Source organism: Pseudophryne corroboree, chromosome 5, assembly GCF_028390025.1.
Source record: "Pseudophryne corroboree isolate aPseCor3 chromosome 5, aPseCor3.hap2, whole genome shotgun sequence".
In the NCBI taxonomy this organism is placed as follows: Eukaryota; Metazoa; Chordata; class Amphibia; order Anura; family Myobatrachidae; genus Pseudophryne; species Pseudophryne corroboree.
Genome location: NC_086448.1, coordinates 54,870,343 through 54,895,304, shown reverse-complemented (window position 1 = coordinate 54,895,304; position 24,962 = coordinate 54,870,343). Strand labels below are relative to the sequence as shown.

At 50.7% G+C, this 24,962-nt stretch overlaps 1 protein-coding gene across 9 annotated transcripts in view; it reads right to left on the bottom strand.

The window, feature by feature from the left end:
* The window catches only part of CYRIB (CYFIP related Rac1 interactor B), a 258,860-nt gene that overhangs the window by 93,379 nt on the left and 140,519 nt on the right, over nt 1–24,962 (bottom strand). For 6 of the 9 annotated variants that reach the window (XM_063921287.1, XM_063921284.1, XM_063921283.1 and 3 more), the window contains exon 2: nt 10,651–10,726. The exons of 2 other annotated variants lie outside the window; for them this stretch is intronic. Coding sequence is in view for 1 of the 7 variants with exons in the window: in XM_063921288.1 (XP_063777358.1) it covers nt 10,528–10,580 (53 nt within the window). In the remaining 6 variants the exon portion in view is untranslated. Of the gene's footprint in view, nt 1–10,527; nt 10,596–10,650; nt 10,727–24,962 lie in introns of those variants that run through there. One more of the 9 variants, XM_063921288.1, reaches the window with a different exon arrangement.

Sequence of the window (24,962 nt, the reverse complement as noted above, 5' to 3'; positions counted from 1 at the left end):
AATGGGGGAGATTCAAAATGTTTGAAAAGTCAGTTGGGTGTCTGTTTTTTCCTATCAAATAGACAGTAAAAACCAGACACCCAACTGACTTTTCAGACATTTGAATCTCCCCCATTGTGTTATTTCTCTTTGGGAAGGTTTCATATTGGATATTTCCTAAGAGATTTAGCTTTTAAACACTGGTATGCTCTATTCTTCATTCCGGTGCTTGTAAACGCACAAAAAATACTTCTACCATAAAACTGAGGTTATGAATACATGTCTGTGTAAGACTTCAGAAGTCTGATAATCAGAACAGTCTCTTATAACACAAATAAAGAGGCGAGCAGATGAAGGTGTTGGGTCTGAATTACCGGTGGTATGGATATACCAGCTGCAGCATCCCGACGGTGAGAATCTCGACAGGGGCAAGGTTTAAGTATACTTATCTTTCCCTAATGCCCACCTATCCCTAACCCTCCCTTCCTGCATTCTAAACCTAACCCTCCCCAGCAGTGTCTACACCCAACCCCACCTCCCAGCAGGGCCCCATACACTACTGTGACGTGTTTGACCGTCGTGTCGCAGGCGATCACCCGGGCGGCAGGATCGCCCAAGATACATTGTATGCTGTGCCAGGTCACTATCAACTAAACACACTACACCCATCACTGCAAATAGCCAGAGCCATGTCTGAAAACTCCCATGTACACCCTAATCAGAAATAGTAAAAATATCTTAGCAGCGTTGCTACATAAACCATAGCAAAAATGTACTAAACTAAATAAAACTGAGTGACCCGTTCCTTTCATACTACACATAAATGAAAACCCCACAACAGGTCCAAAAATGCAGCAACCCACTGAAATCCCACATTTGCTTTTACAGTCTAATGTAAATGAGATGGATAAAAATTAATCGCAGTGATTCAGTGGAAATGTTGAACATAAATTCACTGACAGTATGTGATCCTTAGAGACCTAAAAGATATAATGTATGAGACACTTTACTGACCCCTCCTCATGATATGGAGCAAAATACTTATCAGACTATTTGAACTTCATTTTAAGACCTGTAGTAATCATTATCTACCACCGAGTGGCAGTGCAGCACCTAATGTACAAGCCGTAGAATCACAGCTGTTTAAAGAATGTCTGACATGACACATACAGCGTCACCAACTAAAAGGACGTCAAAGACCTCATACAATATAGGTACAATGTAAGCAATTTAAATACGGTTTATAGCTTAATTTTTAATATTTAAACACATTTCCCAAAATGGAAAAAAATGGCTGTTCACACAGGAGCTGTCTGTTGCTGCAAAACAAAGAGCCACGGAACAGGTGTCCATTACCCGGCAGACATCTAATAAGTGGCTAAGGGACACGGGAGATTTGTCCAGCCAGGCACGCAACACACACACATCGATATGTACAGACAACTCCCCTACACGACTCGTGTATTGTACAACCAGTCACTGCACATATTAACAGGGTGAGAGACACACGCAGGCTGCACACATCAGACAATGCACAGAATGTGTCCCTGTAGGGATGTAGTCATAATGACATCACAACGTCAAGAGTTCTGTTGACATTGTACATCTGCGTGTGACTGCATCTGAATCTGTGTACAAAGTGCTCCAATGCAGCGGCAGCTGCTCTTCCTCACGCCAAGTTCTCCTGTGCAACTTCGTACATGTGTAAAACCAATTCCTCTGCGGTTAATGATGCGTCCCAATGTTTGTAGTACACTGAGTACGACTGACGCGTGGAAGCCGCAAAATGTAAAGAAAAGTACAGCACGCTATTTGTTCCGAAGCGTCTCAGCTGCACTGGGTGTCTCGGTCCATGTTGCATACAACGAGACACATGTATGAGGACACATCTGTACTTACTGCCGGAAGCGACCGTAACCGCCAGAAGTTTTGCCGACGTCACCACCGTACCCGGAAGATACTGCTGAAAGCCGCCACACCCGCTGTACCATGTATTGCGAGACTGCAGGGACGGTTTTGACGACAAACTAATCGCGTCAACATCAGGACTGTCAACGCAGTCACTGTTGACATGCCAAGCATAGGAAGATTCCAAAAGTTGAAAAAATATACCACAAACACTTTCATGCTTAAAATAACAGCACGACAGAACAGCACAAATTGCTATTGCTCTTATAAGAAGAGGAGGAGGTGCTGCCACTTATATGCAGAATCATAAGTCACTACGCTGTCCATCCATGGTGTACATCCGTGCATATGAATGTGCTAGGGCTGAGACGCCCACTGTCCGCGTCTGTAGACGCTGTATCACCCACTGGTGCATCTTTAGACGCCACCATCCGTTGCACCATCGAAACATGCACAGGCCTCATGGCAGATGCAGATTTAATGTCTGAGTTTGGCCTCCAAAGTGAACGAGTGATCATAAGAGTGTGCAAACACGTCAGTGGCACGCCTGCTACACTCCTTCCCATAACACGCCCATAAGATGAGCCACGTCTGCGCGTCTATTCAGCCACTAACCAGTCTCTGATACCGTGCGTCTCCAACGCAGCAGCGCCTTTGTACACACGCACAGTGCAAGCAGTATTTAGGGCTTTTGGTGCACACGCAGCAGCACTGTGCAAGGCTCTGAGGGGGGCATTCAGAATTGATCGCTAGCTGCCGTTGTCCACAGCGCATCGATCAGGCTAAAAATCGGCATTTCTGCGCATGCGTACGGGCCACAGTGCACACGCGCAACGTACTTTCACAAAAAACTATGCAGTTTCACACAAGGTCGAGCGACTCTTTTCCGTCGCTCTGTTGATCGTTGAGTGATTGACAGGAAGTGGGTGTTTCTGGGAGGTAACTGACAGTTTTCTGGGAGTGTGCTAAAAAACGCAGGCGTGTCAGGTAAAAACGCAGGCGTGCCTGGGGAAACGGGGGAGTGGCTGGCCGAACGCAGGGCGTGTTTGTGATGTCAAAGCAGGAACTAAACAGACTGAAGTGATCGCAAGGTAGGAGTAAGTGTGGAGCTACACAGAAACGGCATGAAAATATTTTGGCGCCGTTCTGCGATCCTTTCGATCGCACTTCTGCTAAACTAAGATACACTCCCAGAGGGCGGCGGCTTAGCGTGTGCACTGCTGCTAAAAGCAGCTAGCGTGCGATCAACTCGGAATGAGGGCCTGAATCAGGCCCTATGCGTGTTTACCATACTCCTCTGTCCCCAGACACTACGCATAGAATTCCCGGATGTGTACATGTATCTATAAGGATACTGCTGTCTAATAAGCCTGACCACGGATTCACCCTAACACAAGGAAGGACAAGCCAGGCAGGAGACTGGATGTACAGGTGCAGCCTCTCTGGTACACATGCTCCCTATACTCTCTCACTGTAGAATGTCTGTGCCGTCTTATTATACGATTCCTGAGAGTTATATCATATTTGTACAATGCCCCATACTGTGCACTGCAGTAAAGGAACCTCTTCTTTCCTCATCTCTGTAATATCCTGCACAGAATGTGTCACGCAGCCAGGTCACTTCCTGTGCACAAGCGTTGATCACACTTGCCCAGGTCCGGTACACTTCCGCTGTGATATTTCCACAGACATGTTCGTGTTTTACCACATCCACTAAAATAAGTCAAAAGGCCGCTCTGGTGCACTGGTTCCAGCTTTACAAAACAGATACATTAAGACAGGAAAAGAAGAAAAACCCTCTCTGAGACGTTTACCCTGGGGTAACAGGCACCATTATAAAGGTTAGATCTCATGCTACACATTATTCACCGATATTTATAGTGCCAACCTAGTACACAGCACTGTACAATGCGTACTTGCCTACTCTCCCAGAAGTTGCGGGAGGCTCCCGTGTTTTAGGGTAGTCCCCCGCAACCACAGAAGGTATCTACCGCATACCACCCACTTCCTAGTGAAGGAGGCAGGATGGAGAGAAAATCACCGGAATCATGGTGTCGGGCAGAGGGGGCGGGGCTAAATGTGATTAGCGTCATGTAGCCCTCCCCTACCTGCAGACCCACGAACGAATTGCGGCATTCCTCTTGGTGTGGGGGCGAGGCCTAATGACAATGCCACGGCTCTGCCCCCTGAAGCGGTCAGCAGCTTCGCCTGGAGAGGAGCCAGAAAATGTGGTAATATTGTACCATGGGGGTAATTCAGACCTGATCGCAGCAGCAAATTTGTTAGCAGTTGGACAAAACCATGTGCACTGCAGGTGGGGCAGATATAACATGTGCAGAGAGGTGTGTCAGTGCATGTACAGGGAGGGCCCGACTAATGGGCGGTGACAGCAAGATGTGCCAGTGCACGCACGGAGAAGGGGCGGATTATGGGCGGTGACAGGGAGGTGTGTTAGTGCACGCACGGAGAAGGGGCGGATTATGGGCGGTGACAGGGAGGTGTGTCAGTGTAAGCACGAAGAAGAGGCAAATTATGGGCGGTGACAGGGAGGTGTGTCAGTGCGTACACGGAGAAGAGGCGAATTATGAGCGGTGACAGGGAGGTGCGTCAGTGCACGCACGGAGAAGGGGCGGATTATGGGCGGTGACAGGGAGGTGTGTCAGTGCACGCACGGAGAAGGGGCGGATTATGGGCGGTGACTGGGAGGTGCGGAAGGGGCGGATTATGGGCGGTGACTGGGAGGTGCGTCAGTGCACGCACGGAGAAGGGGCGGATTATGGGCGGTGACTGGGAGGTGCGTCAGTGCACGCACGGAGAAGGGGCGGATTATGGGCGGTGACAGGGAGGTGCGTCGGTGCACGCACGGAGAAGGGGCGGATTATGGGCGGTGACAGGGAGGTGTGTGAGTGCACGCACGGAGAAGGGGCGGATTATGGGCGGTGACTGGGAGGTGTGTCAGTGCACGCACGGAGAAGGGGCGGATTATGCGCGGTGACTGGGAGGTGTGTCAGTGCACGCACGGAGAAGGGGCGGATTATGGGCGGTGACTGGGAGGTGTGTCAGTGCACGCACGGAGAAGGGGCGGATTATGGGCGGTGACTGGGAGGTGTGTCAGTGCACGTACGGAGAAGGGGCGGATTATGGGCGGTGACTGGGAGGTGTATCAGTGCACGCACGGAGAAGGGGCGGATTATGGGCGGTGACTGGGAGGTGTGTCAGTGCACGCACGGAGAAGGGGCGGATTATGGGCGGTGACTGGGAGGTGTGTCAGTGCACGCACGGAGAAGGGGCGGATTATGGGCGGTGACAGGGAGGTGTGTCAGTGCACGCACGGAGAAGGGGCGGATTATGGGCGGTGACAGGGAGGTGTGTCAGTGCACGCACGGAGAAGGGGCGGATTATGGGCGGTGACAGGGAGGTGTGTCAGTGCACGCACGGAGAAGGGGCGGATTATGGGCGGTGACAGGGAGGTGTGTCAGTGCACGCACGGAGAAGGGGCGGATTATGGGCGGTGACTGGGAGGTGTGTCAGTGCACGCACGGAGAAGGGGCGGATTATGGGCAGTGACAGGGAGGTGTGTCAGTGCACGCACGGAGAAGGGGCGGATTATGGGCAGTGACAGGGAGGTGTGTCAGTGCACGCACGGAGAAGGGGCGGATTATGGGCAGTGACAGGGAGGTGTGTCAGTGCACGCACGGAGAAGGGGCGGATTATGGGCGGTGACAGGGAGGTGTGTCAGTGCACGCACGGAGAAGGGGCGGATTATGGGCGGTGACTGGGAGGTGTGTCAGTGCACGCACGGAGAAGGGGCGGATTATGGGCGGTGACTGGGAGGTGTGTCAGTGCACGCACGGAGAAGAGGCGGATTATGGGCGGTGACTGGGAGGTGTGTCGGTGCACGCACGGAGAAGGGGCGGATTATGGGCGGTGACTGGGAGGTGTGTCGGTGCACGCACGGAGAAGGGGCGGATTATGGGCGGTGACTGGGAGGTGTGTCGGTGCACGCACGGAGAAGGGGCGGATTATGGGCGGTGACTGGGAGGTGTGTCGGTGCACGCACGGAGAAGGGGCGGATTATGGGCGGTGACTGGGAGGTGTGTCGGTGCACGCACGGAGAAGGGGCGGATTATGGGCGGTGACTGGGAGGTGTGTCAGTGCACGCACGGAGAAGGGGCGGATTATGGGCGGTGACTGGGAGGTGTGTCGGTGCACGCACGGAGAAGGGGTGGATTATGGGCGGTGACTGGGAGGTGTGTCGGTGCACGCACGGCGAAGGGGCGGATTATGGGCGGTGACTGGGAGGTGTGTCAGTGCACGCACGGAGAAGGGGCGGATTATGGGCGGTGACTGGGAGGTGTGTCGGTGCACGCACGGAGAAGGGGCGGATTATGGGCGGTGACTGGGAGGTGTGTCGGTGCACGCACGGAGAAGGGGCGGATTATGGGCGGTGACAGGGAGGTGTGTCAGTGCACGCACGGAGAAGGGGCGGATTATGGGCGGTGACTGGGAGGTGTGTCAGTGCACGCACGGAGAAGGGGCGGATTATGGGCGGTGACTGGGAGGTGTGTCAGTGCACGCACGGAGAAGGGGCGGATTATGGGCGGTGACTGGGAGGTGTGTCAGTGCACGCACGGAGAAGGGGCGGATTATGGGCGGTGACTGGGAGGTGTGTCAGTGCACGCACGGAGAAGGGGCGGATTATGGGCGGTGACTGGGAGGTGTGTCGGTGCACGCACGGAGAAGGGGCGGATTATGGGGGTAATTCTGAGTTGATTGCAGCAGCAAGTTTGTTAGCAATTGGGCAAAACCATGTGCACTGCAGGGGGGGGCAGATATAACATGTGCAGAGAGATAGATTTGGGTGTCCACTCACCACACTTGTCCAGAGTGTCCACTCATTACACTTCCATATCCAAGCAAATGCGCTCGTAAGACGCTGAGTGTATTCAGATGCTACTGATGTACACTACCGCTCCTGATAACTGATAACGGACACAGTCGCTCACTGACTGACACGGACGCTCAGCGACTTCCATGTGTATGCAGACGCTAAGGCCTGCGACTCGATCTACGCGGAATCTCTAGTGTACACAACCGCAGTGTCTAAGTACCCTCGTGGTAGCGTCTGAGACGGAAGTGAGGTCATTTAGTTCATGGACGGGAGACGCGCGGAAACTGGTCATGAACTCGGAGGAGGGGCGACCAGGAGAGCGTCTGAATCCCCCCGTTGACTTAAAATCCAAGGATCGCGGCCTCTACCTAGTCCTGGCGCCTATGATCCCTAGAGCGTAGCACTGTCGCACTCAAGATGTTCGGCGCATCAACACACTGTTTGTAGTCTCCACCAATACAGTGTAGCTGTGTCCGGACCCCTCTAGTAAGAGGATATCCATACACTTGCCTTGCCCCCATGCTCCGGCCACAGCCTGGTTATGTCTGCTGGACCTGCTAGAACATCCAACACAGACGCCCGTCGAGACAGCACTGTACCGCGAAGGTAAGCGTTGTTGCGACCCGGTGGGGAGTTGTTGGAGCGACTCTTACCACTATGCGTTTAAGACGCTGTTAAGAAAAGTCGCTCAAAACACATAGTAAGTCTATAAAAATAACATAATAAAAACTTCAGGCTGCTTTATTCACAGCAGCCCTGTGACCATGCGGCTTCCTGCCGCACCAACCAAAAAACTGATTTGACTGAGTCAGTGGGCGGGACTATATGGTGAGGCCCCGATGCATCCTGGGAGGCCAGAAAGCTCGTGACCGTGTTGGTGCCATTTCCGCTGTCGCTCAACCATATCCCAATGTTATCCTGTGGATAATCCTGTGGACCCAGCCAGAGAAAAAATACTTTATCCCTAGATATCTTCGACAACCTATTCTTCAGCTACTTTGGAACTAAAAGTCCCAGCATGCCTTGCCAGCAAAGTAAGTTCGTACATATAGAATTACCTCAGGTTGTTCCACTATATACATTTGTAATAATTATACATATTACCGGTATATATATTTATTGAAGGAGTATCTCTGACAGCAGAGGGCGCTATAACATACACAGTCAGCCCTACACCATACATAAAAGAAGTGTTTGATTTTAAGATGTCCTTCTATGACTGCTGAAAACACACAGTATATAGTACAGGGACAGCCTTACCCTACTGTAATGTAGCAATGTTTTATCAATTATACGTGTAATAGGTTACATACCATAAATATACACATTCTGCGCAGCGACCATGACACGAGGCAAGTTGCTCATATCAGGTGATGCAAACTCCTAGATTTCCGCCCTGAACAGCTTACAATGAAATAAGCGCCAAATTTAAGGAGACAATTGAAAGTAGCCATCAGCACATCTCTCATTATGCTGCTCCGCAGTCAGAGCTCATAGCCACCGAGCCAACCTGGTGTTTGGGATCACAGTACTGACAGCTAATGCTACTGGCTATCCCCAGAGGAGAGCGGGAGACCAGAAACAATGGTAAATAGCTAAAAGGGAATTTTCTTGGGAGAGAGTGAGGGGGGAATGAAACAGCTGGTTCTTCATGTTCTACGGAATACAATAATAATACAAATAGAACCTGAATTAGCAGTGACGAGCCCCCAGGCCAGCCTGCATGTTACATATCTGCAAATGCTTCTATTCCAGCATAACGCATAGGTCAGGCATGTCCAAACTGCGGCCCTCCAGCTGTTGAGAAACTACACATCCCAGCATGCCCTGACACAGCTTTAGCATTCTCTGACAGCAAAACTGTGTCACAGCATGCTGGGATATGTAGTTTCACAACAGCTGGAGGGCCGCAGTTTGGACATGCCTGGCATAGGTGGTTCTCACCTGGAGGGGAACGCTGCCGGAGCTGCTCTCAGTATACAGACATCCGCAGAGGACAGCACTGGCCGTGCAGAGGCCGGATGGGTCAAAATAACAGCAAGTTGCAGCCAGGGTCTATTCATCATCTTACATCCATAGGATAAGCATCAGCCGTACAATCCTCGCGTATTATATGAAGGAAAAGGCAACAGGGCCGCCGGTATATCTACTTTCTAATAGGCCGCTTACCCATCACACAGACTGATCTTACTGCTGTAGCTATGTCACCCTGTAGGTAACGGTAACAGGTCTTTAGCTGCAGACAGGTCACAGCGCGTGCTGATGTTACTAGCGCATGTATCTTGAGGTCAAAAGAGGTCACGTAGGCTTCCCGAAAGCGCACATTCGCGGGACAACGGGAAAGAATAAAAACACAACAAATGTGATCACTGTGTAGTCAGTAAAAACAATTTGTAACGTGTAATTAATGCATGGAGGTAGGAAGCTTTAATAGGCCTCAAATGAAAGATCGCTATTGTAGGGCCTGATTCCCATATGTCCACAATGGTTTACGTACAAATCCAATGTTTGTGGGTCTGCGCATGAACATATGCAGAACAGGTCCCGTGATATCACTCGCAGCCCCACACACACACACACACACACACACTAGGGGGAGCAGGGGTAACAACCGGCGACCTGAGATAAAGCGGAGGTCAGCCCACAGGAAGGCCGCAACCATTTGCCAAAAAAAAAAAAAAGTGTGGGCCGCAGGCGCGTTTTGCAGATTATTACACTGTAATGCCATCCCTGGCAGAGTCAGTGTATGACAATCAGGCATTACTCATGCTGTACTATTCACCTGTCATATCAGCAAGATAGGCGTGCCGCTACTACTGTATCATATAATATACCACCACAAAGGGCTTACTTCTGTGTGTGGCCCTATGGAGCTACTACAATCCCAGTGCAGAGTAACGTCAGGCGTTACTTGGTGATATCTCTGGACTGTTCTCAACAAGGGGATTGCTCACAGACAGTCTTACATACAAGGTGAGACTTTTCCTCAGTCTCAAGTCATCCTGCGAATCTTCACACCGTGTCCGCTGCTCTTTTTGCAATCAGGGCCTTTTTCAGTCTCAAGTGTGGTCTGATACTCGCTCACTTTTTAATAAATTAATTATTCAAACTGAGGAGGAGATGTTTCAAATCTTGGAGAGCGATAAAGTGGAGAAGTTGCCCATTCCAACCAATCAGCTCCTGCCTGTTATGTTGCAGGCTGAGCTATAAAAATTACAGAAGCTGATTGGTTGCCACTTTATCACTCTCCGAGATTTGACACATCTACCCCAGACTCTGAATAAGACCCCAAGCCAGTTTCTGTCCATAGATATTTCGTGTTATAATGATTGCTTCACGACAGAGAGAAAAAGTGACGACACTAGAAGTAAAGCAAAAGGCTACGAAGGGACAAGAATACAAGTAGAGAATTCCCCACCCCGCTAACAGCATAAAGTGGAACTTAACACAGAAAGGAGAAATTGTGCTTATTAAGTGGCACAGGTCACCTAAATACTATTTAGCACTCTCATGGGCTGAGCCACACTGACGCCCATCAGACCAGCGGGCATGACAAAGACGTGTAGCGTCGCACAGCAAGAGTCTGCAGAGGGGAGTGCGCCCGGATTCTCGACACCATGTATTCTGCATTCTGAGGCTTGTGCCTAATATAAGGATATATTCTCACTGGTTGCCACCTGAAAGAACATGGAATTCGTGACTAGACAGAGGATCGGTCCAGAGGAGATCTGCAGCCGGCTGATAGTTACCGGTGAGGAGCACAAGTCCTTTCTTGCAGATCTCTGTGGTTATTCCCTGTCATGCTGGAAACATCCCAGAATACAGGAGGATTTGATCACTTGTTAGGAGAGGGCAGCTGTACAAATATTTACCAGCAGATGAGAGACTCTTCAAGTGGTCCGGAGATTCCCCTCTACAGCAGATGAGGAGCCGCGCGTTCCTGGGGACCTGAAATGAAGCGAAACCCACAAATTGTCAGCCGGATCAAAGCACAAACTACAAACACTGACTACAGGACAATGCTGCCACGTAATCTTTCATACAGAGATCAGTTTTCTTATATATAAAACGTTACACAGAGGAGATTACAACTACACACCTAAGGCTACTGTGATTTTGTGGTCGGTATACACCCTCTTGCAATTTTACTAAACATGGAGATTTTATCTTTCAGGAGTTTCTCACCAGAGCCTTTACATGATCTATTTCCACTGCCCTTGGCTACGCTACAAAACTGCTCTGTAAATACATCCAACACACAGCGCTGTACTGAGCTGGTATTCAAGGATAAGGAAAACAAACAGCCACGCTTCAGGGACATTGGAGAATGACACAAGGAAAAGGAAATATAAAATGTAACAAAGAGCACACGGACACCATAAAGCATAATACAAAGTCGCGGATCCAGAGTCGCGCGCTGCTGCAACCGCTTTAGCCCTTTCTGCCATAGTCGGCTCCTGTGACTTTATGAGAATGCTGGTAACAGCCCTTGCCACAACATACAGCCATGCGTCTGACTGTGCAAGGACTGGGGCACCCATGGCGAGTGTCTTGCAACACTGAAATACAGCTTGGCGAGTCTTTAGACGCTACCATTGGTCGCAGGATGGAATCAGTCAGAGTACGGCCTCCAATGTAAGGGAGCAGCAAGCTCTGTGACACGCCCCCAACACTGTCATAACACGCCCACCAAACTAGAACTCTGTGCGTCTGCATACTCACCACCCAATACATTCCCTATACATTTCTGAGACCATGCGTCTCAACCGCCACTCGACTCTGTGCATACATGCCGCAGGACGCATATGCAGGCAACATTTTAGCAACTTCAGGCGCATGCGCATATGAAAAACCTCGACCATTTGCGGGAATATCGTGTTGTGTACAACTCACAATCAGCCCCAATGCTGAAACACTGGCAGGGCCTTCACATATCATGTTTCCATAAAACAGTAGTGTTTTGTGGATGGGCCATTACACTGCGGATTCACAACAATAACCCAATGGTAAGGTCAGTCATTAGGTAGACACCATACGGTCGACAGCCAAAAGTCAGACAGGGTCAAAAGTCAGACACAAAATAAAAGGTTTTGTTTTTTTCTGTGTTTTTTAACAACTTTTCCCTCATTTACTATCCATGTCACAAACTATTGCCTTTTAGTAAAGTTACGGCGAGCGAGACACAGAGCCCGAAGCATGGTGAGCGTAGCGAGCCCGTGAGGGGACAAATTTCACCAAATTTGGCCTAAAAAATGTTATAAAACACAATAAAAAAATCTGTGTCTGACTTATGACTGTCGGCCATACGGTGTCTACCTAATGGCTGTCTATCTTTTAACTGTCTATGTGCAATACCACGCCCCCCAAAAAATCAGTGACTGTAGAGCAAAGTTTCCCATAGCCTAAAGCAGGGTGAAGGAGGCGGGGCCTCCGTTGCTTTCCCTGCGTCTTCACCAATTGGCTTAACAGACACGGGATCTACTAAACACTATGGAGGACTTGCAAGACTTCAGGGGGAACATTGGCAGTGCTGGTCATACACGTCCATGAGTGAAGGCTATCCGACGGGACATATTCCATACGTCAACCAACATTTTAGAGTTTCAAGTACATTGGTGCTTATGTAAGCACTTTTTATTGGAAGTATTAACTGATGGATGACCTGCGCCAACTCAGAGGTCAAACAAAAGCATGCAGAGGAGGGGGTGGGGGTTGGTTTGAGCCCTGCATCTGTACACAATACCAAAAAAGACACAATCTATACCCCTGGGTAACCTTTCAGCAAACACCACCTAGTGTTCAGTCTAGCACCCTGCGCCTTTCAGTACACGTGCAGTTCCTCTTTCCTGCCTGGGGTGTCACACTCTGCTCTGGTGCTTCTCAGAACACTCTGCTCTGTATCTCAGCACTAAAACACAGACCAGAATGTGCTGAGAAGCACCAGAGCAGAGAGCGACACCCCAGGCAGGAAAGAGGAATTGCACGTGTACCGAAAGGTGCAGGGTGCTAGAACGAACACTAAACACCCTTCCTTGCAAGACAGTCCCATTTTATTTAATTTTTTTATGAATGCCATTCCAGATAAGATCATACATAAAAAACAAAAACGTTTGGATGAATGTCCACATACTGGCACAAACAACATGTGTAAAAACATGAGGACAATGCCACCTTCTGCAAATCCGGCACACATTTCTGCATTTCCGTCTTATGCATATAGCCCTTCCAATCTACAAAGCCTTCCAGCACACGGTCACCCTTCTGATTGATTTATTACATATTTATGTGCACCAACAGTTCCCTGGCAGATAAGATAATTGGATTATACAACGTTCCCTCCAGTCATTTGTTTCTGTAAGAAAATCTAGTCCTCTTCCCTTAACACTGTAACTTGCGCCCCATCCCTTCTTACCTCTCCCCATGTACTGATTACAGAAAATCAGTCATAGTTATAGTCACGCTCCGCTCCTGTGTAGCTATTAGGAAAATGACTGTATCACATTACAGAATTAATGGCGTATTTAGGGCTCTTACATACAGGTATTGAAAAATAGTGTTATTTAGGAACAAAACAAAAAAATTACAAGAAATTATAACAGTCGAGAAGTTATAACGATGTTTACCAAAAAGGAATCTAGAGAACGTTTAAACAACTAAAATGTTAACCATTGACACACACACACACACTTGTAATTTATTATTTATAGAGCACCAGCATATAATGGAGCACTGTACATAAAGGGTCCGGCATGCTTAATCATTCAGTTCAGTCCCTGCTCCAGCAGAGCTTACAGTCTAATAGGCCCTACACACTGGGCGATAATACTCAAAGATATGAACGATCTTGTTCATTAATGAACGAGATACCGTTCATATCTTTGAGTGTGGAGGCACCAGCGACGAACGATGTAGGGCCCCTAAGGGCCTGAAAAAGAGGCGGTCACTATTAGTGTACTGCAATGCCCCCCCACCCCGCTCCAATACACACACACAGGTCAGAGGCAAAGTATGTATTATCCATGTGGAAAGGGAATGTGGGGAGAACATACAAACTCCACATAGTGCCTTAGTTGGGATGGCACCTGTGTCACTGGCGTTGCAAGACAGTATATATTAGTCCTTATAAATTTGTATTGTGTGTAAGATTTGTTTTTCTTACACAACATCAAATCTATAATGAATATATGCCTGTGACAGGATAACACAAGTTCCCAGCTTCAACGAAATACCTTGCCTGGGGATACACAGAAATCCCAGAGATTTCAGTAGAGGTTTTACCAGTTTCTGGGTCTGTGCAGTCTCCCCTCCTGCGGTCTGCGATTCTCTCAGGAGCAGAGGTGACGGTGTAGGAATGCAGGACCTGGTTGTATGGAGTTTCTAAAGAGGAATGGGGTATTATTAGGTGTTACCTGGTTCTGCAAGTCTGGGACTCTGGTTTCAGTATTGTAGTTCCTCTCAGAAACAATTTAAAGGAACAGAGTATCTACAGGCACCGCAGACCTCTCAAGTAGTTGCAGGTAATTCCAAAGCTAGATTAGGAGAAGACTTAGGGCAGGGGTGGGGAACCTCAGGCCTGCGGGCTGCATAAGGCCCGCAGAGCCACTTGATCCAGCCCGGCCAGGCTGACCTAACCGAGGGAGATGCCGGGCGCCCGCTGAGATTTTGTTACTAGCGGGTGCCCGGCTTCTTCCCCTCAGCAGCAGCCGGAGGCAGGAGCTCACTCCTGAGTCCTGAGCTACGGTTTACGGCTCTGGCAGTGTGCATGTGCGGCGCTGTGGGAGAGATGTCATGACGTCTCTCCCATAGTTCTGAGGAGCGGGCGGCCAGGCGGAGGGCAACGGTCTGGAAGCAGGAGTGGGGCTGGTGAGTATTGTGTTTCTTTTTCCTTTTGATGTGTGTGTGTGTAAGCGGCGCTACTAGGGGGCATATCTAATTGGCATATTTAATGGGGCATAACAACTGACTGGGGGCATATCTAATGGGGAATAACAAGTGACTGGGGCATATCTAATGGGGCATAACAACTGACTGGGGGTATATCTACTGGGGGCATAACTACTGACTGGGGGCATAACTACTGGGGGCAGGCTAGTTTTTAAGTTGATCATTTTTGTATGGCCCCCGAAGGATTTTATAAATATCCAAACGGCCCTTGGTAGAAAAAAGGTTCCTCACCCCTGACTTAGGTGGACATTTACTAAGCAGTGATAAGAGCGGAGAAGTGAGCCAGTGGAGTAGTTGCCCACGGCAACCAATCAGCACTGAAGTAACATCTATAATTTGCATACAATAAAATGATACAGAGCTGCTAATTGGATGACGGGGCCACTTCTCCGCTCTTATCACTGCTTAGTAAATGTCCCCCTTAAACGTATATCTGACCCCACCATATATTGCATCAGGAGATTCCCAGCCAATGCTCTGTTGGCACAGGGCAGCACCAGGTCACGTTATGACAATGGTGAATTACACGCCGAACTGTCCTGCACAGGACACTTTCTCCCACAAGATCAACAAACTCAGCTCCTGAAATACTCTGAGCAGCTGTGAACATTCTGAGGATCGGTTTGTCCTATGTTCACTCAAGTACAGGTTCTTGGAGAGCAGGAGACCATGGCCACAAACGTAACGGAACGCGAATTGCAGGCAATGGCGTGAATTCGTTGCTGGATTTAGAGTGGAAATAATTTTTTGTTAAAATTGTAAAAAATGTAGGTGACTAACAAAAGGGTGTTCTGAGCCCAGTCTTACACACCATAAAACACTCAAAACAATAACAGGAATAATACGGGGGGAAAAAGGTAAAAACCGGCGTTCTTTTCCTATGTGTCCGTCTCTATAGCAGGTAAAAGGCTGAGAATACACATTTTGTCTTAATAGGTAGACTTGAAAGAGGAACTATAAGGAATGTCACTGGTTTATGTGAGTATACACACGCTTCCTCTGAGAAGAGACATAAATGATATGCTGGTCACGTTACTCCTCGTCTATAATTAGATTATGGTTAGTGTTGGTATCACACTGACATAATTCCCCAAGCAGTACCGAACGTCTATTAGATGAAACACTGGTAATGAGGGGACATCAGTCAGCCAGACTATTATCTAAAGCCACTCGCACACAGCGACATATAAACACCATCAACCCGATCCACGTATCATCACTACAATAAATATACTCACCTAACAAATACCTTGTACTGCCCTAATGTGCAGCCGCTTAAACGTCATGCCAAGACTGATCTTCTTCCATGGCTGCTCCACAACTCTCTGGTAACCACACTGCACTCCTGCCTACAAGACGTTTACTGCACCCACTTATGGGAAATCCCTACTGTGTCCAATCAGACTCACCGACAGCCACCAACCTTTACAGTCTCTGAATGCCCATCTCTTAATTAGAGCTTACCTACTTCCACCTGCCCTATTTACACCTATCCTACTGACGCTGGTGCACCCACACACCTACACTACTCTCACTGGTGCACCAGTAAACCTACCCTACCCTCAATGGTGCCCCCTCACACCTACACTACTCTCACTGGGGGACCAGTATACCTACTCTACTCTCACTGGTGCAAATGCACAACCACCCTACTCTCACTGGTGCACCCTCACACCTACCCTACACTTACTGGTGCACCCTCACACCTACCCTACTTTCACTGGTGCACCCTCACACCTACTCTACTCTCACTGGTGCACATGCACACTAACCCTACTCTCACTGGTGCACCCTCACACCTACCCTACTCTCACAGGTGCACTCGCAAACCCACCCTACCCTCACACCTACCCTACTTTCACTGGTGCACCCTCACACCTACCATACTTTCACTGGTGCACCCTCACACCTACCTTACTCTCACTGGTGCACCCTCACACCTACCCTACTCTCACTGGTGCACCCTCACACCTACCCTACTCTCACTGGTGCACCCTCACACCTACCCTACTCTCACTGGTGCACCCTCACACCTACCCTACTCTCACTGGTGCACCCTCACACCTAACCTACTCTCACTGGTGCACCCTCACACCTACCCTACTTTCACTGGTGCACCCTCACACCTACTCTACTCTCACTGGTGCACATGCACACTAACCCTACTCTCACTGGTGCACCCTCACACCTACCCTACTCTCACAGGTGCACTCGCAAACCCACCCTACCCTCACACCTACCCTACTTTCACTGGTGCACCCTCACACCTACCATACTTTCACTGGTGCACCCTCACACCTACCTTACTCTCACTGGTGCACCCTCACACCTACCCTACTCTCACTGGTGCACCCTCACACCTACCCTACTCTCACTGGTGCACCCTCACACCTACCCTACTCTCACTGGTGCACCCTCACACCTACCCTACTCTCACTGGTGCACCCTCACACCTACCCTACTCTCACTGGTGCACCCTCACACCTACCCTACTCTCACTGGTGCACCCTCACACCTACCCTACTCTCACTGGTGCACCCTCACACCTACCCTACTCTCACTGGTGCACCCTCACACCTACCCTACTCTCACTGGTGCACCCTCACACCTACCCTACTCTCACTGGTGCACCCTCACACCTACCCTACTCTCACTGGTGCACCCTCACACCTACCCTACTCTCACTGGTGCACCCTCACACCTACCCTACTCTCACTGGTGCACCCTCACACCTACCCTACTCTCACTGGTGCACCCTCACATCTACCCTACTCTCACTGGTGCACCCTCACACCTACCCTACTCTCACTGGTGCACCCTCACATCTACCCTACTGTCACTAGAGCACCCTCACACCTACCCTACTCTCACTGGTGCACCCTCACACCTACCCTACTCTCACTGGTGCACCCTCACATCTACCCTACTCTCACTGGTGCACCCTCACATCTACCCTACTGTCACTAGAGCACCCTCACATCTACCCTACTGTCACTAGAGCACCCTCACATCTACCCTACTGTCACTAGAGCATCCTCACATCTACCCTACTCTCACTGGTGCACCCTCACACCTACCTTACTCTCACTAGTGCACCCTCACACCTACCCTACTCTCACTGGTGCACATGCACACCAACCCTACTCTCACTGGTGCACCCTCACATCTACCCTACTGTCACTAGAGCACCCTCACACCTACCCTACTCTCACTGGTGCACCCTCACACCTACCCTACTCTCACTGGTGCACCCTCACATCTACCCTACTGTCACTAGAGCATCCTCACATCTACCCTACTGTCACTAGAGCATCCTCACACCTACCCTACTCTCACTGGTGCACCCTCACACCTACCCTACTCTCACTGGTGCACCCTCACACCTACCTTACTCTCACTAGTGCACCCTCACACCTACCCTACTCTCACTGGTGCACATGCACACCAACCCTACTCTCACTGGTGCACCCTCACATCTACCCTACTGTCACTAGAGCACCCTCACACCTACCCTACTCTCACTGGTGCACCCTCACACCAACCCTACTCTCACTGGTGCACCCTCACATCTACCCTACTGTCACTAGAGCATCCTCACATCTACCCTACTCTCACTGGTGCACCCTCACACCTACCCTACTCTCACTGGTGCACATGCACACCAACCCTACTCTCACTGGTGCACATGCACACCAACCCTACTCTCACTGGTGCACTCGCACACCCACCCTACCCTCACTTGTGTACCCTCACACCTACCCTACACTTACTGGTGCACCCTCACACCTACCCTACTCTCACTGGTGCACATGCACACTAACCCTACTCTCACTGGTGCACCCTCACACCTACCCTACTCTCACTGGTGCACCCTCACACCTACCCTACTCTCACTGGTGCACCCTCACACCTACCCTACTCTCACTGGTGCACCCTCACATCTACCCTACTGTCACTAGAGCACCCTCACACCTACCCTACTCTCACTGGTGCACCCTCACATCTACCCTACTCTCACTGGTGCACCCTCACATCTACCCTACTGTCACTAGAGCACCCTCACATCTACCCTACTGTCACTAGAGCATCCTCACATCTACCCTACTCTCACTGGTGCACCCTCACACCTACCTTACTCTCACTAGTGCACCCTCACACCTACCCTACTCTCACTGGTGCACATGCACACCAACCCTACTCTCACTGGTGCACCCTCACATCTACCCTACTGTCACTAGAGCACCCTCACACCTACCCTACTCTCACTGGTGCACCCTCACACCTACCCTACTCTCACTGGTGCACCCTCACATCTACCCTACTGTCACTAGAGCATCCTCACATCTACCCTACTGTCACTAGAGCATCCTCACATCTACCCTACTGTCACTAGAGCATCCTCACATCTACCCTACTGTCACTAGAGCATCCTCACATCTACCCTACTCTCACTGGTGCACCCTCACACCTACCTTACTCTCACTAGTGCACCCTCACACCTACCCTACTCTCACTGGTGCACATGCACACCAACCCTACTCTCACTGGAGCACCCTCACATCTACCCTACTGTCACTAGAGCACCCTCACATCTACCCTACTGTCACTAGAGCATCCTCACATCTACCTTACTCTCACTGGTGCACCCTCACACCTACCCTACTCTCACTAGTGCACCCTCACACCTACCCTACACTTACTGGTGCACCCTCACACCTACCCTACTTTCACTGGTGCACCCTCACACCTACTCTACTCTCACTGGTGCACATGCACACTAACCCTACTCTCACTGGTGCACCCTCACACCTACCCTACTCTCACTGGTGCACCCTCACACCTACCCTACTCTCACTGGTGCACCCTCACACCTACCCTACTCTCACTGGTGCACCCTCACATCTACCCTACTGTCACTAGAGCACCCTCACACCTACCCTACTCTCACTGGTGCACCCTCACATCTACCCTACTCTCACTGGTGCACCCTCACATCTACCCTACTGTCACTAGAGCACCCTCACATCTACCCTACTGTCACTAGAGCATCCTCACATCTACCCTACTCTCACTGGTGCACCCTCACACCTACCTTACTCTCACTAGTGCACCCTCACACCTACCCTACTCTCACTGGTGCACATGCACACCAACCCTACTCTCACTGGTGCACCCTCACATCTACCCTACTGTCACTAGAGCACCCTCACACCTACCCTACTCTCACTGGTGCACCCTCACACCTACCCTACTCTCACTGGTGCACCCTCACATCTACCCTACTGTCACTAGAGCATCCTCACATCTACCCTACTGTCACTAGAGCATCCTCACATCTACCCTACTCTCACTGGTGCACCCTCACACCTACCTTACTCTCACTAGTGCACCCTCACACCTACCCTACTCTCACTGGTGCACCCTCACACCTACCCTACTCTCACTGGTGCACCCTCACATCTACCCTACTGTCACTAGAGCATCCTCACATCTACCCTACTGTCACTAGAGCATCCTCACATCTACCTTACTCTCACTGGTGCACCCTCACACCTACCCTACTCTCACTAGTGCACCCTCACACCTACCCTACACTTACTGGTGCACCCTCACACCTACCCTACTTTCACTGGTGCACCCTCACACCTACTCTACTCTCACTGGTGCACATGCACACTAACCCTACTCTCACTGGTGCACCCTCACACCTACCCTACTCTCACTGGTGCACCCTCACACCTACCCTACTCTCACTGGTGCACCCTCACACCTACCCTACTCTCACTGGTGCACATGCACACCAACCCTACTCTCACTGGTGCACATGCACAACCACCCTACTCTCACTGGTGCACCCTCACAGGTGCACTCGCACACCCACCCTACCCTCACTTGTGTACCCTCACACCTACCCTACACTTACTGGTGCACCCTCACACCTACCCTACTCTCACAGGTGCACTCGCAAACCCACCCTACCCTCACACCTACCCTACACTTACTGGTGCACCCTCACACCTACCATACTTTCACTGGTGCACCCTCACACCTACCCTACTCTCACTGGTGCACCCTCACACCTACACTACTCTCACTGGTGCACCCTCACACCTACCTTACTCTCACTGGTGCACCCTCACACCTACCCTACTCTCACTGGTGCACCCTCACACCTACCCTACTCTCACTGGTGCACCCTCACACCAACCCTACTCTCACTGGTGCACCCTCACATCTACCCTACTGTCACTAGAGCATCCTCACATCTACCCTACTCTCACTGGTGCACCCTCACACCTACCCTACTCTCACTGGTGCACATGCACACCAACCCTACTCTCACTGGTGCACATGCACACCAACCCTACTCTCACTGGTGCACTCGCACACCCACCCTACCCTCACTTGTGTACCCTCACACCTACCCTACACTTACTGGTGCACCCTCACACCTACCCTACTCTCACTGGTGCACATGCACACTAACCCTACTCTCACTGGTGCACCCTCACACCTACCCTACTCTCACTGGTGCACCCTCACACCTACCCTACTCTCACTGGTGCACCCTCACACCTACCCTACTCTCACTGGTGCACCCTCACACCTACCCTACTGTCACTAGAGCACCCTCACACCTACCCTACTCTCACTGGTGCACCCTCACATCTACCCTACTCTCACTGGTGCACCCTCACATCTACCCTACTGTCACTAGAGCACCCTCACATCTACCCTACTGTCACTAGAGCATCCTCACATCTACCCTACTCTCACTGGTGCACCCTCACACCTACCTTACTCTCACTAGTGCACCCTCACACCTACCCTACTCTCACTGGTGCACATGCACACCAACCCTACTCTCACTGGTGCACCCTCACATCTACCCTACTGTCACTAGAGCACCCTCACACCTACCCTACTCTCACTGGTGCACCCTCACACCTACCCTACTCTCACTGGTGCACCCTCACATCTACCCTACTGTCACTAGAGCACCCTCACACCTACCCTACTCTCACTGGTGCACCCTCACACCTACCCTACTCTCACTGGTGCATCCTCACATCTACCCTACTGTCACTAGAGCATCCTCACATCTACCCTACTGTCACTAGAGCATCCTCACATCTACCCTACTCTCACTGGTGCACCCTCACACCTACCTTACTCTCACTAGTGCACCCTCACACCTACCCTACTCTCACTGGTGCACATGCACACCAACCCTACTCTCACTGGAGCACCCTCACATCTACCCTACTGTCACTAGAGCACCCTCACATCTACCCTACTGTCACTAGAGCATCCTCACATCTACCTTACTCTCACTGGTGCACCCTCACACCTACCCTACTCTCACTAGTGCACCCTCACACCTACCCTACACTTACTGGTGCACCCTCACACCTACCCTACTTTCACTGGTGCACCCTCACACCTACTCTACTCTCACTGGTGCACATGCACACTAACCCTACTCTCACTGGTGCACCCTCACACCTACCCTACTCTCACTGGTGCACCCTCACACCTACCCTACTCTCACTGGTGCACCCTCACACCTACCCTACTCTCACTGGTGCACCCTCACATCTACCCTACTGTCACTAGAGCACCCTCACACCTACCCTACTCTCACTGGTGCACCCTCACATCTACCCTACTCTCACTGGTGCACCCTCACATCTACCCTACTGTCACTAGAGCACCCTCACATCTACCCTACTGTCACTAGAGCATCCTCACATCTACCCTACTCTCACTGGTGCACCCTCACACCTACCTTACTCTCACTAGTGCACCCTCACACCTACCCTACTCTCACTGGTGCACATGCACACCAACCCTACTCTCACTGGTGCACCCTCACATCTACCCTACTGTCACTAGAGCACCCTCACACCTACCCTACTCTCACTGGTGCACCCTCACACCTACCCTACTCTCACTGGTGCACCCTCACATCTACCCTACTGTCACTAGAGCATCCTCACATCTACCCTACTGTCACTAGAGCATCCTCACATCTACCCTACTCTCACTGGTGCACCCTCACACCTACCTTACTCTCACTAGTGCACCCTCACACCTACCCTACTCTCACTGGTGCACCCTCACACCTACCCTACTCTCACTGGTGCACCCTCACATCTACCCTACTGTCACTAGAGCATCCTCACATCTACCCTACTGTCACTAGAGCATCCTCACATCTACCCTACTCTCACTGGTGCACCCTCACACCTACCTTACTCTCACTAGTGCACCCTCACACCTACCCTACTCTCACTGGTGCACCCTCACACCTACCCTACTCTCACTGGTGCACCCTCACATCTACCCTACTGTCACTAGAGCATCCTCACATCTACCCTACTGTCACTAGAGCATCCTCACATCTACCTTACTCTCACTGGTGCACCCTCACACCTACCTTACTCTCACTAGTGCACCCTCACACCTACCCTACACTTACTGGTGCACCCTCACACCTACCCTACTTTCACTGGTGCACCCTCACACCTACTCTACTCTCACTGGTGCACATGCACACTAACCCTACTCTCACTGGTGCACCCTCACACCTACCCTACTCTCACTGGTGCACCCTCACACCTACCCTACTCTCACTGGTGCACCCTCACACCTACCCTACTCTCACTGGTGCACATGCACACCAACCCTACTCTCACTGGTGCACATGCACAACCACCCTACTCTCACTGGTGCACCCTCACAGGTGCACTCGCACACCCACCCTACCCTCACTTGTGTACCCTCACACCTACCCTACTCTCACAGGTGCACTCGCAAACCCACCCTACCCTCACACCTACCCTACACTTACTGGTGCACCCTCACACCTACCCTACACTTACTGGTGCACCCTCACACCTACCATACTTTCACTGGTGCACCCTCACACCTACCCTACTCTCACTGGTGCACCCTCACACCTACCCTACTCTCACTGGTGCACCCTCACACCTACCTTACTCTCACTGGTGCACCCTCACACCTACCCTACTCTCACTGGTGCACCCTCACACCTACACTACTCTCACTGGTGCACCCTCACACCTACCTTACTCTCACTGGTGCACCCTCACACCTACCCTACTCTCACTGGTGCACCCTCACACCTACCCTACTCTCACTGGTGCACCCTCACACCTACACTACTCTCACTGGTGCACCCTCACACCTACCCTACTCTCACTGGTGCACCCTCACATCTACCCTACTGTCACTAGAGCACCCTCACATCTACCCTACTCTCACTGGTGCACCCTCACACCTACCTTACTCTCACTAGTGCACCCTCACACCTACCCTACTCTCACTGGTGCACCCTCACACCTACCCTACTCTCACTAGTGCACCCTCACACCTACCCTACTCTCACTGGTGCACCCTCACACCTACACTACCCTCACTGGTGCACCCTCACACCTACACTACCCTCACTGGTGCACCCTCACACCTACACTACCCTCACTGGTGCACCCTCACACCTACACTACCCTCACTGCTGCACCCTCACCTACCTTAACACTGGTTCAACCGTATAACTGTCCCAATCTCCAATCTATGTCATCCCTTGCTCCTCTAATCTCTGTAGTGCGCTTTTGCCATTAGATTGTAAGCTCTTTCATGAGCAAGACTCACTATATCCTTTGCTTTCAGGTCTGCAATTTGTCTACCCTGCATGTCCTTGTTTTATGCATGCCCTGTGGCCATTCAAGACCAGTGTAAAAAATAATAATACAGGAGTTCATGAGAAAAGCGGGGTGTTTCTAAACCAGAGAAAGGGCAGCTTATGGTTCACCACATGTTGATGAACTAACCAGCAGGCAGCGCACAGTCCCAACCCAGCTTCTAAGGCTGGGTACACACTTGACGATATGCAGCCGATATATCGTTCAGTGTGTATGCACTATATCGTTACCGATACGCACTCCCTCGGGTCGTTAACGATGTCCAATATCTTTAATTCAATCCTTGAAATATAAAGATATTGGACAAGACAGCATGCACCTGGATGTGGGTGGATGCCGTCTATGACGATATCGATAACAATATCGCTCGTTGTATACGGCAGATATTGTTTGCCTTGACGATGTCGCATCTTATGTACATCAAGTGTGTAGCCAGCATAAGCCATTCTCATAACACATGGTTATTCTGAGGCCTCGCGTACCCTGTAATTACAGAAGCGGGCAGCCCAGAGCTG